The sequence below is a fragment of the Rhamphochromis longiceps genome, linkage group LG10, assembly GCF_057381845.1.
Source record: "Rhamphochromis longiceps isolate RC_006_pf linkage group LG10, R_longiceps_female_GT1.1, whole genome shotgun sequence".
Classification (NCBI taxonomy): domain Eukaryota; kingdom Metazoa; phylum Chordata; class Actinopteri; order Cichliformes; family Cichlidae; genus Rhamphochromis; species Rhamphochromis longiceps.
Window position 1 is genome coordinate 29,888,501 of NC_140566.1, and position 17,082 is coordinate 29,905,582.

The 17,082-nt window shown below is 40.6% G+C and overlaps 1 protein-coding gene across 1 annotated transcript in view; it reads left to right on the plus strand.

Moving 5' to 3' along the window:
• rabep1 (rabaptin, RAB GTPase binding effector protein 1) overlaps positions 1-16,844 on the plus strand; it is a 43,640-nt gene extending 26,796 nt beyond the window's left edge. The window contains exons 12-18 of the mRNA XM_085421267.1: positions 80-178; positions 2,782-2,922; positions 5,624-5,813; positions 8,743-8,798; positions 12,190-12,288; positions 12,738-12,854; positions 15,062-16,844. Of these exons, the coding sequence (XP_085277393.1) occupies positions 80-178; positions 2,782-2,922; positions 5,624-5,813; positions 8,743-8,798; positions 12,190-12,288; positions 12,738-12,854; positions 15,062-15,163 (804 nt within the window). The 3' untranslated portion in view covers positions 15,164-16,844. The remainder of the gene's footprint in view (positions 1-79; positions 179-2,781; positions 2,923-5,623; positions 5,814-8,742; positions 8,799-12,189; positions 12,289-12,737; positions 12,855-15,061) is intronic.
• The last annotated feature ends 238 nt before the right edge of the window (positions 16,845-17,082 follow it).

Sequence of the window (17,082 nt, forward strand, 5' to 3'; positions counted from 1 at the left end):
TTGCATGTCTGTGTAACTGTGGCCTGCTTGCTTTTGTCTTATTGATGGGTTGTTGTTTTTTTGTGCATTTGTGTTGTAGGTATCTGGCCTCATGCAGAGAGTCCAGGAATCAGAAACACTGCTCAGCACACTACAGCAAGCCTTCAGTGACGCTAAGAGGAACACACAGGAACAGATGGTGAGCAGCATATTCATTTGTGAGCTATGTATCGCCTGTTCCTGCCAGCTGTGTCTGGATCTTAATATCAGCTCTGGCAAGTCTGCACATATTTAAATAAATGCTCAGATAACAGACTCTCGGTCACTTATTCGACGTGTTGCCAGACTGAATTGCTAATGATTGGATTTGCATTTTTCTGCCTCTACAGAAGTAACTTCACTGTTCCTCCCACACTACAAATATTTGCTGATGTGACAGAGCTTGTGGCTAAAGAATATTTTGCTTCAGTGTCAAAAAGTTGCTCCTGTCTGCAGCAAAAGTGCACAGCTGAAGAAAATGTTATTTGCATTACTAAGTAAAATTAAAGAGTGTTAAGTCAGCACTGAATCCTAAGAAGACCCAATATTTGTCCAATCAAAAACAGTGCTAAGCTCCAAAATATTTGATTTAAAACAGTCAAAAACACAAAAATATTAAAAGTTTTAGTGTTTTTGAAGTACAGCACAACATTTATCAGTTAAACTAACCAGTTAACTACCCAATGGCTTATTTAATAACCATTTTAATCTTGAATGATTAAGAAATGTCAGCACATGAATATTATGTATTCAAGGTGTTAATTGGTCACAATTGAGCAGGCTTTTACTGGATATTTGTCCAACGTGACATCCAAAAGGTTGGATCAGATATAGGTGACAATCTGCCGCAAGCAGCAACAGTTTGGTGGTATTTCACATCCGCTGCACCAGCAGCTTTTATTTGTGTATTTGCAGCATTTTTTTTACTTTACTGCAAACTGTGGTCACAGTGAACTCACAAGACTGAAAACAATTACGCTTTTTCCTTTCTGGTTACATTGGTTCTGTGTATTGCTTGCTGGGAACCTTTTACGACACTTAGGTAACAAACATGTTGTCGTTGTCTTGATTGACATGATTTATTTTCTGCTCTCTCTGTCAGCTCCACGTGCCGGCGTGTGTGTGTGAGGATGTGCAGGACACTGAGACGCTGGTGTGACTGTAAATAACAGCAGTGTGTAGAATCCCGGTGAAATTAGCACTTGCAAAGCATAACGAGCGCAATGAGCTTGTACTGTGGCAAAGCATCCATCTGACCCTCCACAGTTCACAAGAATCGCTGCTCCTCCTACAGCATCAATCAGATTTTAGAGACCTTGGCACAAATGATCACCCAAACTGTGCTCAAGATAGAATTAATTGTTGACAATACAGCCAACCAGTGACAAAAAGCCTTACCACTGTCTCTCTGCATTTCCCACCTTACAATAACCAGTGAATTATGATGGATCCTGGGCCCGTTGTCATTTATTACTGCACTTTATTCTCTCTAATAAAAGCCAACTCAATAAATTTACATTATTTGATGTATTTATGGTTGATTTTATTTTATGAAGAATTGCTGAGTCTCAGACTGGTGTCGCTTTAAACATTAAGACTGACTGAGTCCATGTCAGCAGATAAAATTGAATCAGTGCGTATTTCTTAGTATAATATCTTTTAATGAACTGAATCCGGATGTTAATTACAGTCTTGTTAGTTTCTTCTTTCGTTGCCCTTATCAATGCACCGTGTGTGGAGCGGAGATGACAAGAGACACAAGAAAGTAAAGTGAAATATTGTGCGAGGTGCTGACAGCATGTTATGTTACTGTCAGCGCTCTAAAAGCTTCCTGCAAGTGTTACATGAACGTGATGAGAGTGTGAGAGAAAGCATTGTCTCATCCGAGCCTGTCACTCACGTTGATTCACTTTGACCACAGTTTGCAGTTAATTAAAAAAAACATACAAAGAAAAAGTGTAGCAGGTGTAAAATATCTCCACACTGATGTCTAGTTGTTGTTAGCTCTCTGCTCTGTTAGCCCATGGTCAATGATTTCTAGGTCGGGATCAGACTCATATCCGATCCACATATTGGAGCATTATATTCACAAGTGGAAACCCTGAAAAGTCATTAAATCAGCCCGATGTTTTCCCATATTGCTTTTTTTTTTTTTTTTTGTAAGTAAATTTGAATAAACATGCAACATCAGTTGTCGTCCCTACCTCCGTATTTGCAGTTGAGATGCAGTTATTTAGTCTTCTATAAAGGAAATTTAAATACATCTGTCCGAATCTACATATCAGCTCCTGTACAGAGGTTTTGCAAAAAATCTCTGTGTCAATATGTGAAGTGCATTTCTAAGCAAGGTACATTTCTTCTCCGAGCTTATTGTCCAAAAGGAAAAGCAGGAAGCACCTGAAACAGAAGCATTCTCAATAATGAATGTGCCTCTGCAAGCTGCATCAGCACAGGCATCAAAGTAACTTGAAAGACTTTGCAAACAGTCTTGTCTTCGACTGATGAGAGGCATCCCCTTTGCTTCTGGTGGCTTTGATGTGCAGAAGTCGTAGCGTCATAAATTAATTTATAGAGCTACACCTAGCTGAATATTAGCTCTGCAGGGAGATTTAGGTGGAGGTGGCTCTAAAAGCAGACACTGGCCTGTGAGTCACTCTTCACATATGTTCACGGGCTGATGGTTTCATATGGCAGGAGGCGCCATAAAAAAAAAAAAAGTGACACATGACGAGAGGATTTATTCTTTGTGCTTGTTTGTTTCAGGCGGTGCTGCTGAAGTCCAGGGAGCAGGTGGCAGATGAGCTAAGTCGACTACAGAGAGATAACGAGAGTCTGCAGGGGAAGCACAGGCTGCATTTAGAACTGCAGCAGCAAGAAGACTTCCAAATGCCCACTACTGTTCAAGTACGTGCAGCCTCAGCACCATCCATAACACTTCAGTGGTACTTATTGAAATGTGTCTGAAAGGAGGCGTCCAAAGACCAGTTTAAAGTCTAGATTTGTAGTTTTGTTTACTCTGAAATTATTCATGGTTATAGCTTTTATGCAGTTCTTTACACTTGGATAGACTTTAAGTAAAAAAACAAACAAACAAACAGTATTTCTCTGGCTCCTAAAACGAGATCACTACCATCACCTACCATCATGAGCTCTGGGTGATGACTGAAAAATGCAGGGGCAGGGGAAATGAGTTTAGTTTGAAGGGTGGCTGAACTCTTCCTTAGAGATGAGGTGAGGAGCCGGGCATTCAAGAGGGAATAGCGCCGGATGCCTGGATGCCTCATCGTGAGGTGTTTCGGGCATGTCCTACTGGGAGAGGACCCTGGAGGACAACCCAGGATTTGCTAGAGGATTAGAAGAGGAGGCCGGGATGAGGGAAGTTTGCACTTGTGCTTAGATGGAACAACCTTATCACCTGCTCCCATTCGCTGCTGGTTTGCTGAAGACAGTTTCTGTGCAAGGAAAAGTATTGGGTTGAAATCTGAAGAGTCCAGATAGCTCGGTGAATGTTAGTTCGACTGCACTTATTAAACCAAAAGACTAAATAATTAAAACAATCCCCTCCAAAAAATCACCTTGTAAAAATCTGAGCCTGTCTTCGATAGCCCCATATGCAAGCCTTTCTGTTAAGTGCTTTTAGTGGACGATGCTTCTTAATACATCAGCAGGTTGGATGATGCTGCTTGATGTTCAAATCTAAACTTTGTGCCAGGTTTTAAGAAGACAAGTCTGTCTTTATACAAGCATTTTCCTTGTATAAAGTTCCTCCACATTTACGCCGGGTTTCTCCAACTTTTAAGTAAATCATCTCCACCCAGCCTGAGCTGGTAAAGAATACAGATGATGCAGGGTTTAAATATAAAAGCACCTTCACAGCCTGCTGCTCTCGGTCAGTAGAGTCAACTGTTCATTTAAAAGCTGTCGCAGCGTGAGCAGCTCTGTCCGCTCTCACGCCACAGACAGCGATAAAAGTGACACAGACTGATCCCTGCAGTGAAGGGCTCGGCTAATTGCTTCAGTGGTAACACCTCTGTGGCTCCACCAGCTCACATTCGGTGATTAACAGCAGTGCTGCTTACTTTGAGCTGATCTGATGAGGTGGGAAAAAAGTCTGCTGCACACATAAATCTATTATACGTCCGTGGGCTGCCCTCCCGCCTCAAACACACATCTCCTCCCACACTGTTACTCTCAGCCTCACGCTGAGTTACTCTTCAGCATTACAAAAGAGAGCGGACTCATGTTTTAGCGGAGGCTGATGATCTTGTGACATTCGCAACATGTTGGTGGTTAAAACGTAATCGTTTAAATCTGCTTTGTGAGAGCCAGAACTCCTCCAGTTATAGTAGATGTGCATTCTTTTTCAGCTACTGTTGGATACCAGAAATCGTGTTAATGTGATGGGCAATTCATTCAGTGGTTTTCCACTTCTAAATGTGCTTCTAAGCATTCATCATGATGCGAGCAGAGGCAGATTTATGCATTCAAAAGCCTCGTGGATATCCATTACTGCAATCGTTAATTTGCACTAACTACTAGTTGGATTCAGTCGCATCGTTTAAATATAAACGTGTCTTATCTCGTAAAAAACCTCGACAATCAGAAACATCTGTAGCACCATCCAGTCAAAAACCATTAACGGAGGGGGGCTGGGAGGAGTGACCCAATAACTGAGTGGTTTTTGAGCGCATACCCCATCAGCGCCACATCAGCTGAGTCTCCTTTTTTGACAGCTGGACGTCTAGACCGCTGCTCTGAGTCATTTAACTGCCCGTTCTCTCTCCCAGCTGTCACATAACTTGCAAATGTAAACAGTCTTAGACGTCAAGCGATGGCTTATGACCATGTACAGGTATCTGTTTTAATCATTCGTGTGTGCTTGGATAAATTTGTGTTCTACAGGTGTTGTTTCGGGTACCTGTCAAATGAGAAATATGATCCAAGAAGTTCAGTAATTTCTCAGAAACCAAAACAGGCCACAGCAGTTTATAGTACTCCAAAAGAGGTTTATAAAACTTGTCATGGTGAAATAGAGTCCTTTCAAACACAATAACTCAGCAAAGTATGGTAGAAATACAGTGTTCGGGTTACAAATTGGCCCCCTGGAGAGTATGCCTCTGTCTGGCTACTACTGAGTAACTCCATATAAAATCAACCAAATATAAAAACAAGTTCCCATCTAACCCAATCAGAATTGGCCCACTTTTTATACACAATAACTTTAGTTTAAGCAAAGCCATGCAGTTGGTTTCCTTCATCCTACATATATCATGTTTTACGTACATAAGAGTGACTGAAATTTTATTTTTTCCAGCATTTTAAGCTCTCGTAACTTAATTTATACAGACGATAGCCATATTTAATATAAAGGCCGAATCAATATTGCAGAGTGTATATATATATTATATTTTTAACAGCAAACTGCACTAATTTAATGTCTGTGACATGAATGGAAGTACGTACTGGTACCCTGGATATTTAAGGTTTTCTGATCATTTCCTGCAGAACAGTCGCATCACATCAGAAGAAAATGTTGTGTATACGACGGAGGTGACGGGGATGTCAACATTGGTGGTTGTAAAGTTATTCGTTGATTCTTCTTCAGGAGCTCCAGGGCCTGGTGCTGCGGTTGCGTGAGGACATGGTGGCGTTACGGACGTCGGCCGATCACATGGAGGAGAAGCTGAAGGCTGAGATCTTATTTCTGAAGGAGCAGATCCAGGCGGAGCAGTGCCTGAAGGAGAACCTGGAGGACACTCTACAGCTGGAGATCGAGGGATGTAAGGAGGAAATAGGTGAGACTCTGAACGATCAACTTGTGTTTAAATCATTGATCAGCTATAGGGTGTGTATTTGTGTTTTAACTGCTACCTTTTTAAACGATCTTTCGTTTCTGCTTTTTGTTTTTCCCCATTTGTCATTCAGACATCCTGGAAGGTATGATCAGCAGTTTGAACAAGCTCACTTTAGCTGCCTGCATGTGTGTGCGTTGATGACTTAGTTGGCAGACTAATGATGCAGTCAGCATTTAACATGATGCTTTCCCCTCACATGTTTTTAATGTAGTTTTCACAGGCCTAGAGACCAGTTAGCCTCTTTGTAGCAACCTCCAGTCCCCCGACTGGTTGGCAAGTGGTTGATATAGGTTGGTGATTGTGCTGGGTGGTGTACCAAAAAAACCTAAAACGGAAAACATCCACCTTCACGTAAAATTTGTGCCTGACCAAACAAAACATTTAAGAAGATGCAGCTTTTATTTTGAAGGCAAATACTCTCTGCTTAAGGTTTGCGTCACACTTCTCACAATTTCACCACCGCTTGACAAGTAGTTTGCAAAGGTTTGCAGACAAGTCTGCATTTCATTCTATGCAAACTCCTTGTCACCACAACCAAAGCATTTGCAAGGAGGTTTTTGGTGGAGCACCGTGCACGTCCACCGTGCACGTCCTATAGCAACTGCCAACAACCTCCTGCAACCACTTGCAACTGGTCTGAGGATACTAATTTTTCCCTTGTGATTTATGGTTGGTAGATGGTTGCTGACAGGTCTGCAGGCCTGTGTGACTGAGGCCTTATCTGTTTTGTTAAGCTATTTCAAAAATGTACCTTGCTGTGTGTTGACCTTGCGCACCGCCTAGTTTACTGAAACTAGGATGTCTAACCTTCAAGTGTTGTGCAACAAGTTCAATAATCTAGAAGGAATTTAAGTCAATTCAAAAGTCCCATAGGCTGTTTTGGCATTCAATTAAAAAAGTAACAAAAAACATCCAAAATGGACAAAAATCAAATCGATGACTCAACTCTGGAAATGTTCATTTAACATTCGCCCATAGTGAAAAACCAAAAACAACAGGTATTCAATAAATAAAACCAGTAATTAAACTTGAGCTTCACTGGCCTAGTGTTAGTTTACCGGTGTTTCGACTGCGCGACTGCGGCTCCGCATTTTCATTATTATAATAAACAAACAAAGTAACCGATTCGCCATCAAGTGGAGGCACAACGCTGAATGAATCAGCCGGGTTATTTCACACTGTCAAGCAATATGGCGTCAGTAATTAGTCAACTTCTGACAAGCACGCCAACCACAGAGACTGCAGCAGCGGTGACGCAGGGAAGATGCAGCAGATTGACCCGGAAGTTATGCAAAGTTCATTCCCGCCACAATAAATGGATTTCAGAAAGTGGGGTCGGATGTTACCTTGGTTACACTTAACGCCCACTCACATCTTGTGTCAGTTGATCTCAACAAGTCACATAACAGGGTGAGGCGAGATCTCACAATGGTTTCACCCGAAACCTCTGCTGATAATGCCCCACTCCCTGTTTTTCCCACACCTTGGCTCATGTGATGAGGCACATGATAAATCAACGACCCTCTCAAGGGACGACTCCCACTAGGGCTGAAGTGGTGAGACAGGTTTGTTGTGTTTCCACCTTTCAAGAGAAACCATTTTCTTCTTACAAAAAACGTTCACAGAGATAAAGCAGCTCTTTTTGGGAGTCACCGTTGGGAGCTGAGGGGCTCTTCTCCCTCTCAGATGTGTCTGTGCTTGTTTTGTTGTTGCACTAGGGAATGTAAACACCTTGTGTTGCTATATCTTTCATTTTACAAGATAACGCATTAGAAGTTATACATGTTATCATGAACGGGATTTCTACTTGCAGCCATAGCATTGTGATGATTTGCAGTGAGTCATAACTAACAGACCTTGAGCAAAGAGGAGAGTTATCATGAGGTATGTGCTGTGACAGGCTGTGGACAAACCTGCTGCTTTTCCTTTCATTTGATTTAATTTCGTAATACTTTACTCTGTATGCAGTTTCAGGGAATACCTCCCTTTTAAACCAGCCAACTACAGGATAAATATCTGGTAGAGCTGTCTGCACAAACTCCATAAACATAAAGAGTGTATAAAGTCACGGCTTTAGAATATCTTTCATAGATGAAGGAAACGGTGCAGGAATGATAAGCACATTTAAAAAAAACAATCATAAGTTGAGTAAAGTTTGACTTATCTGACTGTTGTTTCGCTTAATGTGCCTTATAATCTGGTGCACCTTATGGTCCGAAAAATACGGTACATTTATATGACAGCTGCTTTTTCCCCCCAAGTGTGTTTTAACGGATCCTTTATCCCTTGTCATGCTTAAGTTCAGAGGTTAAGGAGATATTTAACATCTGATTTAATGCTTTAGAGCAAGAGACCCAGTAATATTCATGTTATTTTGTTTGCATTAACAGCTGGTTCATGTACACATTATGAAAGGGCTCGTCGTTAATTCATTTTCTGATGACTGATAAAACTAAATGTCCTGTTTTAGTTGTAAAACCGAACTGTTTGCATTGCGCTGCTTTAGACTTCTCTCTCTGGGAGATTTTGACTGAAGAAAGTACACACTCTTTACAACGTACCAGGAGGTTTATCTCTATTTAAACACAAGTGCTTCCACTTGATGGATGATTTTTGGTGCCGGTTCTGTTGTCAGTGGCCAGTGAGTCAGTGTAGTCATTAACAGCTGGAGTGTTTCATGCTTGTGCTGTTTGTTTCTTTTAGTTGTGCGCTCGTTTGAGCTCAACACACACAGCAGCTCCGGGCAAAGCAGCTTTGTTGCATTATTCATAACTTTCAGGGGATCTCGTAATAATTCCTGAGAGAATATCCGGGCTTTGAGATTCAGATGAGCGCCGTGTGATCCTCTAATGATGTCTTCTTCCCACAGCGTCTTTCTCCAGTTTGAAGACGGAGCTGGAGCGAATAAAAGCGGAGAAGGAACAGGTACGTCTTCTGTGAAATTGTCATGCAGTGAAGGAAAAAGATTTGGATAATGTGCTTCAAATAATGCTAAAAATCAAAATACTAATGTAGATGTGGGAGAAATGCACAGGTTTTTATTTTTTCATGTACCTGCAACTCTTTTAATCTAACCTGTGTGTGGACAGAGAAGGTCATTCTCCTCATCCTGATAAATAAATCTGCACTGATCAATACTTGGATCAAATGACTATGATATAGAAGGGGGCACCAGCCTCCTCGCTGTTTGACTCATACTCACCAAACTCAACGTTATTTCCAGTTTTACTGGAGTAACTTGTGTAGTGAAAAAACTGTGAGAAACTCTCTTTTAACTGACCTTCCTGTTTGAGTATCTCAAACAGGAAGTAAACACAAGGGGAGCTATTAATGAGGATTGTAAGTTAAACCTCGTCACCAAAATGTAAAGAAACATTTGGTCAGTCTTCTTTTAAATAAAAAATATTAACTGATTTTAACATTTTTAATGCAAAAGCAAAATTATGACTTAAAGAAAAGCAAATCTGTGATCCCTGAAATGGCTTTTTTGTCATTCTTAATGTTTTTTCTTAAATGTCTCTATTTATTTATAGTCGTTGCTGTTACTGTTATTATTTATTATTATTGCTGTCATTGTTTTTGTTGTTAAGGTCTTCTAACCCTAACCAAGGTCAAGGTTGCAAATTAGCTGTTGCAAAGTACATAGGACTTCTAGTATCAGTTGCATTTTGTTTAACTGCAGCAATGTAACTGTGTATCGTCACTGTTGTATAAACAAGTACGTTTTAAAAAATAGAAAGGTATAAAATAGGTATTTAGGGGTTTTACACTATGAAGTCATTCAGCCTGGGTGCTGTGACCAAGAAGGATTAGCAGAGATGAACGTTGTCTTCAGATTCTGTAGATAACTCGGATTCTGCAGCGTGGCGTGCAGACTGAGGAAATCTGCTTCACTCTGTGGACTCGTGGGATTAAAATTAATGCCTTAGTTTACTGCAGTTAACCAATCTGAGCAAACGTTAGCTGAATTTTTTGCATCTTGTCACTCAAGATTGAGATATGGTTGAGAGATGGTCTTTCCCTTTTCTTCTTCTTTCTCGTTTCTTTGTATTTTGCTTCCATGGAGACTTCCATTGAATTATTTTTCAAGGGATTTTGCACAATCGTTTTTTGGGCTTTCTGAAGGTTTTTCAAAATTTTTGTTGGATATTAGCTGCTTTTTCACCCACTTTTTGTCCTGTCTTTGCACCTGATCATTTTCAAAGGAATGATTTGATTAATTAAAAAATCAAATCAAAAAAGTATAAAAAATTTAATTAAAACTAAATCAACGGATGAATGAGTGTTGTGTGTACAGACAACTTCACAGAGATCCAGTTTTACTCTGTCTTCAAGCCTTTTGTTGCAAGGAGCTTTTCACAAATTTGTTTCCATTTCATATTTTCTTTGAAAAATGCCAAAGATAACAGTTTGACAGGCATAAAATGGTACTTTTTGTAAACTTGGCATATCTCAGGATTGTCTGCAGTGTGTACTTTAAAATATTTAAGGAAAGTGGACAAATGGAGCACAAGAGAGGAAGTGACAGGCCAAAAAAAACAACCTCCACAGCATGTCTTATATCTGAAAGTCATATCCAAATCCAGCAAAGACCTTAACACAGGACCTGAGATGCATTTGAGACAGAGGAATACTAAATGACAAAAGAACTGGACTAAGAATCAGTGATGAGGTTTTATATGCAGTAAGTTTCTGTGGCCAGTCTAAAAAAAAGATGGAGGATCTTGCATAGAAAAAAAGGAAGACAACATTCGAAGAACAGCTTTAAATGTCCTTCAAGAAGCCTAAAGAAAGACACCCGAAGACTAGTTACAGAAATTAAGAGAGTTGAAGCTATGTTGAAGAATAATGGTGGTCGCACCAAGTATTGACTTTGAAGCTATCAGAAAGTTAGAATGTCCCTTATGTACTGTATTTACTGTATTTACATGGTATGTTTGCACCTATTTCTCATTTTCCCAGCAAACTATAAAGAAATAAGGGGTGGCTCAAGACTTTTGGACATCGCTGTATATCAAAAGAAAATACTTTACAGTAATTCATATTTCAAAAGATTTCCAGATGGTGAGAATCGGCTTTGACCGATTAGTCCACTCAGATCGTACACAGGGGGGAAACCCTGCAGATATGGTCTATAACAGGGGTGGGCAATTCCAGGCCTCGAGGGCCGGTTTCCTGCAGGTTTTAGATCTCACCTTGGGTCAACACACCTGAATCACATGATTAGTTCGTTACCAGGCCTCTGGAGAACTTCAGGACATGTTGAGGAGCTAATTTAGCCATTTAAATCAGCTGTGTTGGTTCAAGGAGACATCTAAAACCTGCAGGGACACCGGCCCTAGAGGCCTGGAGTTGCCCACCCCTGGTCTATAATCTTGCAAATGGGGTGACACAACAAAGAGAGGTTAGCAGCAAACTGGTGTTGTTTTCCCCGTGAGACAAAACAAACTTAGCTGAGAAATAACACACACAGACGGAAGATAAATATTTGTTTTGGGTCCGTTTTTTAAGAAGGAGCGCTTCCTGTAATAAGATTGCTTCCAGGAATTGTTGTTTGAACTGTTGTTTGAGTTGCTCTTTCCAAGCGAAACACATATTTTCAAACATCAAAGAAGCACTCTCTTAAAAAGAAAAGAAAAAAGGCTTTTTTCTCCAGGCACGGTCATGTTTAAATCAAAAAATCTGCACAGCAGCTCTTTTCTACCAATGTTAGGCCAATAGGAATCCCCTAAAGCAGGGGTGTGGAACTCCAGGCCTCAAGGGCCAGTGTCCTGCAGGTTTTAGATCTCACCCTGAGTCAACACACCTGAATCAAATGATTAGTTCATTACCAGGCCTCTATAGAACTTCAAGACAGCTGTGTTGGATCAAGGACACAGCTAAAACCTGCAGGACACCGGCCCTTGAGGCCTGGAGTTCCCCACCCCTGCCCTAAAGAGACCAAAAAAGCCTCAACACATAAAGCCACTAATCTACCCAGCAAATGTCTTTGTACTTTCCCACTGAGACACTCAAGTCCTGTAGGTGGCACATTATTTTGCATTTATTGAAATTATCATTTGTTCAGTCATTGCAATTATTGCACATGTAGGACTTTTTTGAGATAAAGAGCTATAAAGTTTACGTACTTAATAAAATGCAGTGCTGATATGATATAGTCAGATGTCGTTTACAGTGGGCAAAAATCCATGAACAAAGCCTTTAAACCGTATTATTAATTTTACCACTGCTCATAGAATCTGCCTTGATCTTTTATCAACATCTCTGCATCTCATTTATTTGTCGACTGATTATTTGCGTTACATCGTTTTTGTAGCTGGAGAGCAGTTTGGCCGAGAAGACTGAGACACTGAGGAGCCTCCAGGGCCTGAGGATCAGCCTGGAGCAGCAGCTCAAAGAGCTCACCACTGCAAAGGTCCGTGTTTGGCACGCACATTTATCTGCTGATCCACCACAACCACCCCTGTCCAAAAAGTCACTTTAACTCGATCAGTAACATCATCATCGTCATCTAACCCGGCTGTTGTGGGATTTTATACAGTTTATCACTTTGTGCAGCATCGGCTGTTGGAAATGTGCTATATAAATAAATCTGACCTTGACCTTGACCTTTATCAGGATCCGACAGATTATGCAGCATCTGATCCACCGAGCAGCTCATATTTCAGTAAAATCCCAACCTCGTGTCACGACAGCAGTTTACTGACAGCTTTATGAGGCCCTGTCTGTTTGATATAAAATAAAGAACCCGTAAAAATATTCAGCAGATGTTTTGTGATGTTTCTGTTTCACTTTAGGATTTTATTTTAAATACTGAGACTGTGTAGCTTTTCTGAACGAACCTGTGTGCGCATGTCCTTGTAGAGTGCACTTGAAAGTCAAGTCCTCGACGAGAAAGACAAAGCCCAGCGGCTGCAGACCGAGCTGGACGTCAGCGAGCAGGTTCAGAAGGACTTTGTGAAACTTTCTCAGACCCTTCAGGTAAGCAGCGACTGTCTGTTTAACCTCCACCAGGTCAACAACGAGCCAGTTAGAGTTGTTCAGCTTACATTCAACCAAACAGAAGAACCGTGAAGCCAAAAATTTCTGAGTTTATTTGTTGACTTCAGGTTCTTTGTTTGTGCATATAAATAACATCTGTAAACTTCTGACCACAACTTTATGTATATGTATTGGAAGCTTCTCAGTCGACTATAACAGGTAAAAATCAGAGGAGAAATATATGGAACGCGTCCATTTATTAATAAAAACTGTCTTAAAAACAAAAACACAGAAATAAAACACAACAAGCCAGTAAATATACCAAACCATTATGAAAATGTATCACAAAGAGTGAATACTGTCTTTAATTTTAATGCAGGATGTTTAGATTTTATTTGAAAATATTGTAGTTAAGAAGTTTACCCGATTTACATCAAATTTTTTTTACCAGCAAATATTCTGATAATCTTCAGAGCCCCCAAAAGGTCATGACGGGGAATGTTTTCATGGTTGTTGCAGACCCCTCCTGTGTTTTACCTCATGTGTACAGTTGGTGGGTTTATACACTACCTGCCTGAAATGTAGCTTGGTGTGAATCTGTGGTATTCTGAACGTGTGTTTCTGCTGAGTAAACTGTGGTTTGTCTGTAGCACATGTATTACAAACACACCACAGGACCTCATGAGCGCAGTAGCTTCAGTACAGCTTCTGATGCTGCATGTAGTCGGCGTGTCACAGCCCGAGTCATGACAAACAAAGCAGCCACAGCGGCGGGGACAGCTGTCATCATCTGGCTGCAGTCACAATCAGATCTGCAGTCAGTCCCGGCTGTGGTCAGCCACAGAGCTTGAGAGTTAGCTGCTCGACGTATCTTTCTAAACACAGCGGTGCAGGCTTGAGCCGGTGCAGCCACAACTGAGGGAGCAGTGACTGTAGCTGTGGTCGCAACCAGCGGTCTATTGCACGCTACAAGACACTGCAGTATCACAACTGTAACACCGCTGTAAATATTCCAAATGCTTGCCTTCCAGCTGTTGTCCCAGGCCAGATGCTGAGTGAGTTATTAAAGTAGCACAACATTTAAAAGAAGCACGTTTAAGGGCGCTACAGGAGGGATGGAAAAACTAAAAGTCAAAATAAATAAAACACATGCAGGGCAAAGCTTTAGATGGCCGAGGTGACCAAAGTGTAAAACCATAAAATGACTTTGCATTATGAAGGAGAAGGGACACAGCTGCTTTTAACCGGGTTTTAAGATTACATGCAAAGAAATGGAAAGAGTCACTGTGTTATATATTTAACCCTCAAGCAACCGAGCTGTTTTAGTCATTTTTTTTTATCATTTTTATTTAAAAAAACAAAACACAAGCTTCAGTCACAGTCTTCATCTGTTAGTTTTAACAATGCAAATATTTTTGTTTCGGTAAAACTAAGAGGGGAAAAAAATGTTTTAGTGACGTCACTGTCAATTTAACAGCAAACTATAGAAGAACTGGTGACTTTGTAACACTTTGGACAACACATTACTTACTCAAAGACACAAAATATTGAGTTTACTCAAATATACACTCACCAGCTACTTTACTCTTCTTTTGATTTATTTGTCAGTTACATTTTAAAGGCTTAAATAGAGTTTTTTAATCTTTAATAAACACATTATTTCACATTAGCTGCTGTTCATGTTTAAAAATGACAACTTGCAGCACTTCTGTAGGCCTCAGTGCAAGTCTACCTTAGACCATTTCTCTCTCCCCTCTGTCCTGTCTGCTGCGTCCTCTGTCCTGTCCAATAAAAGGATGTAACTAAATACATCAAGCTCCACCACAAAGGGATTACTTGTTCATAAATGATCCACGCCAAAGACCTTCACAGAATTGCATTAATTTATGTTCTGAGATCTGAGAGGCTATGCAAGGTACTAACCCTTATAAAATAGACACATGAACCATATATATGTGAATAAAGGGTCACAAGACTAATAAACCTTGTACAAAAATAACATATAATGAAGAAAACAAAATGTAAAAGTACTAAAATTAGAAAGAAGAAAGAAATGGGGAGGGGAATTTTTTTTTAAAAAGTAACTTTTCTGCATTTTTTATGTGGAGAACTCCCTTCAGATGATATTTGATTATTAAAGCATTAAAGTGCTGTATGAGAAATCCTCCCGTGTCAGAGAATTAATCGCCGTTTGTCCGTGTCCTCAGGTACAGCTGGAGCGGATACGACAGGCGGACTCCTTGGATCGAATCAAAGTAATCCTCAATGACACCAACTTGACTGACATCAATCAGCTTCCAGACACATGATACCACTGAAGGACAACTGCCTTCACTTTCATTTCCCCTTCTTTCTATTTCACCGACCCAGTAACATATTACCCGACCCTTCCTCTTTTTCTTCCTCCTCCTCCTCCTCCTCCCCCATAACCACCTTGGAAGAGTTTGGAGGGACATGGACAGACGTGGCATGAGGAGCTCATGGCCTTTTGTGTACATTAGAAGTCTCTGAACACACCACAGATAGAATAATGAAGAAGAACACTACTAAAAAAATAAAATGTAAATAACTAAATGTGGACGGAGGGAGCGGGCGGAGGTGCTTCTCCCTGTGGGTTCTGTCTGTCTCGTTTCTACTGTAGATACGACTGTCTGTATTAGCTCGACCAAAAAAAGGTTTGTCGTCCTCTGAAGCACTTTTCATCTGCGACTTCTCTTTCCAGGTAAATAGAAAATAATTGGATGCATAAATTTTCCTCCGTCTGTTCTCAAAGCGGTTGATAATGGCTTCCTTTCTCCTCTTGCTTGTGCTTTCCGTGTTTTGTTTTGGGTTTTTTTTTTTTCCTTTTTCCTCCAGTTTTCTTGCTTTTTTTTTTTTTCTCTTTGTGACATTTCAACCCTCTTCTGGTCATTTTTAACTCTGTGACAGCAGCACGATGAAGGATGGAAAATACTTGCACATAATTTAACTGGGATAAGAAAATAAGGAACGTAACAAAATGCGAGCAATACCCTTCATGTCTTCAGCACCCTCTGCTGTGTTTTTGCTCTGTTTGTTGCTCTTTAGTGTCTCACAGAAACCTTTTTTTTTTTTTTTTTAAAAGCTGCAGAAATACAGTGAAGAAACATTAGTCACGTTCAAACTTGTGTTTCTCAACATGTTTAAAAAAATTAAAAGAAGAAACACTAGTTAATCCAGGTCATGTCAGGTAAACGGATGTTTAGGTGATGAGGGAAATTACAGAATTAAAACTGCAAAGTAATGGCTTTTAACACACACTTTGTTCCTGGTATTCTTTTCTTTTTTTGACTTTCCTTGATGTATATCTGAAGATTTTAATTTATCGCGGGCTTTTTGAAGGTGTGATGGATGGATGGCACGCAGACATGTCCCCACGATGAGTGATTTTTCTAAAGCGTAAAGAAACGGTTCATTCATCACTACGAGGATTCTGTTGTCTCTGAAGCTACTAATTAAATTAAATCACCTTTAAGTGTCGGGGTCTTTCTCTCTAAGGACTTCAGCGCACCAGAGGCTAACCATCAGTGGCCTGTGGTTCATGTGTAATTGGGTAAAAAAAACAAAACAAGAATAACTAAATGAAGGTGCTGCAGTTGTTCATGGAGAACACCAAACCAGTCAGTAAAAATCACTTCAGCTGGTTCTACACGACCAAAATTGTATAAATGCTAGCACTAGCTGCCACATCTACAAAGGAAAAAAAACAACCTGCAGTCTTCATAATGGCCAGCAGGGGGCGACTTGGTCTCTAGGTAAAAATGTGTTTCCACACCAGTTGGCAAGTAGTTGTTGGAGGTTGCTACTTGTTGCAAATGATGACGTTTAAATGACGACTATTTGCAGATAAGCCGGTGTTAATCCATGCAAACTACTGCGTCCACGGCAATCTGCTAGCGACCAAAGCAATCGCAAGGAAGTTCTCTTTTTTTTTTGGTTTTTGGTTTTTTTTAAGATCAATTTCAGGCTAGCAACTGCCTGCAATCTCCAGCAACCATTTTCCAACAGGTTGCAGAGCACCCAGTGTTTAGCAGGGCATCACCCACTGGTCTCTAAGCCTGCATGACTGGGCCTAGAGAGACCGCCACCAACCTTCTGCAATCACTCGGCAACCTGTTGTGGAAGCCTTTTCTTTAGCAACTGGTGGTTGTTACATTATCAGTCTCTAGGCCTGCGTGAACCTGAGGCCTAATGTTGAAATCAATGGAAA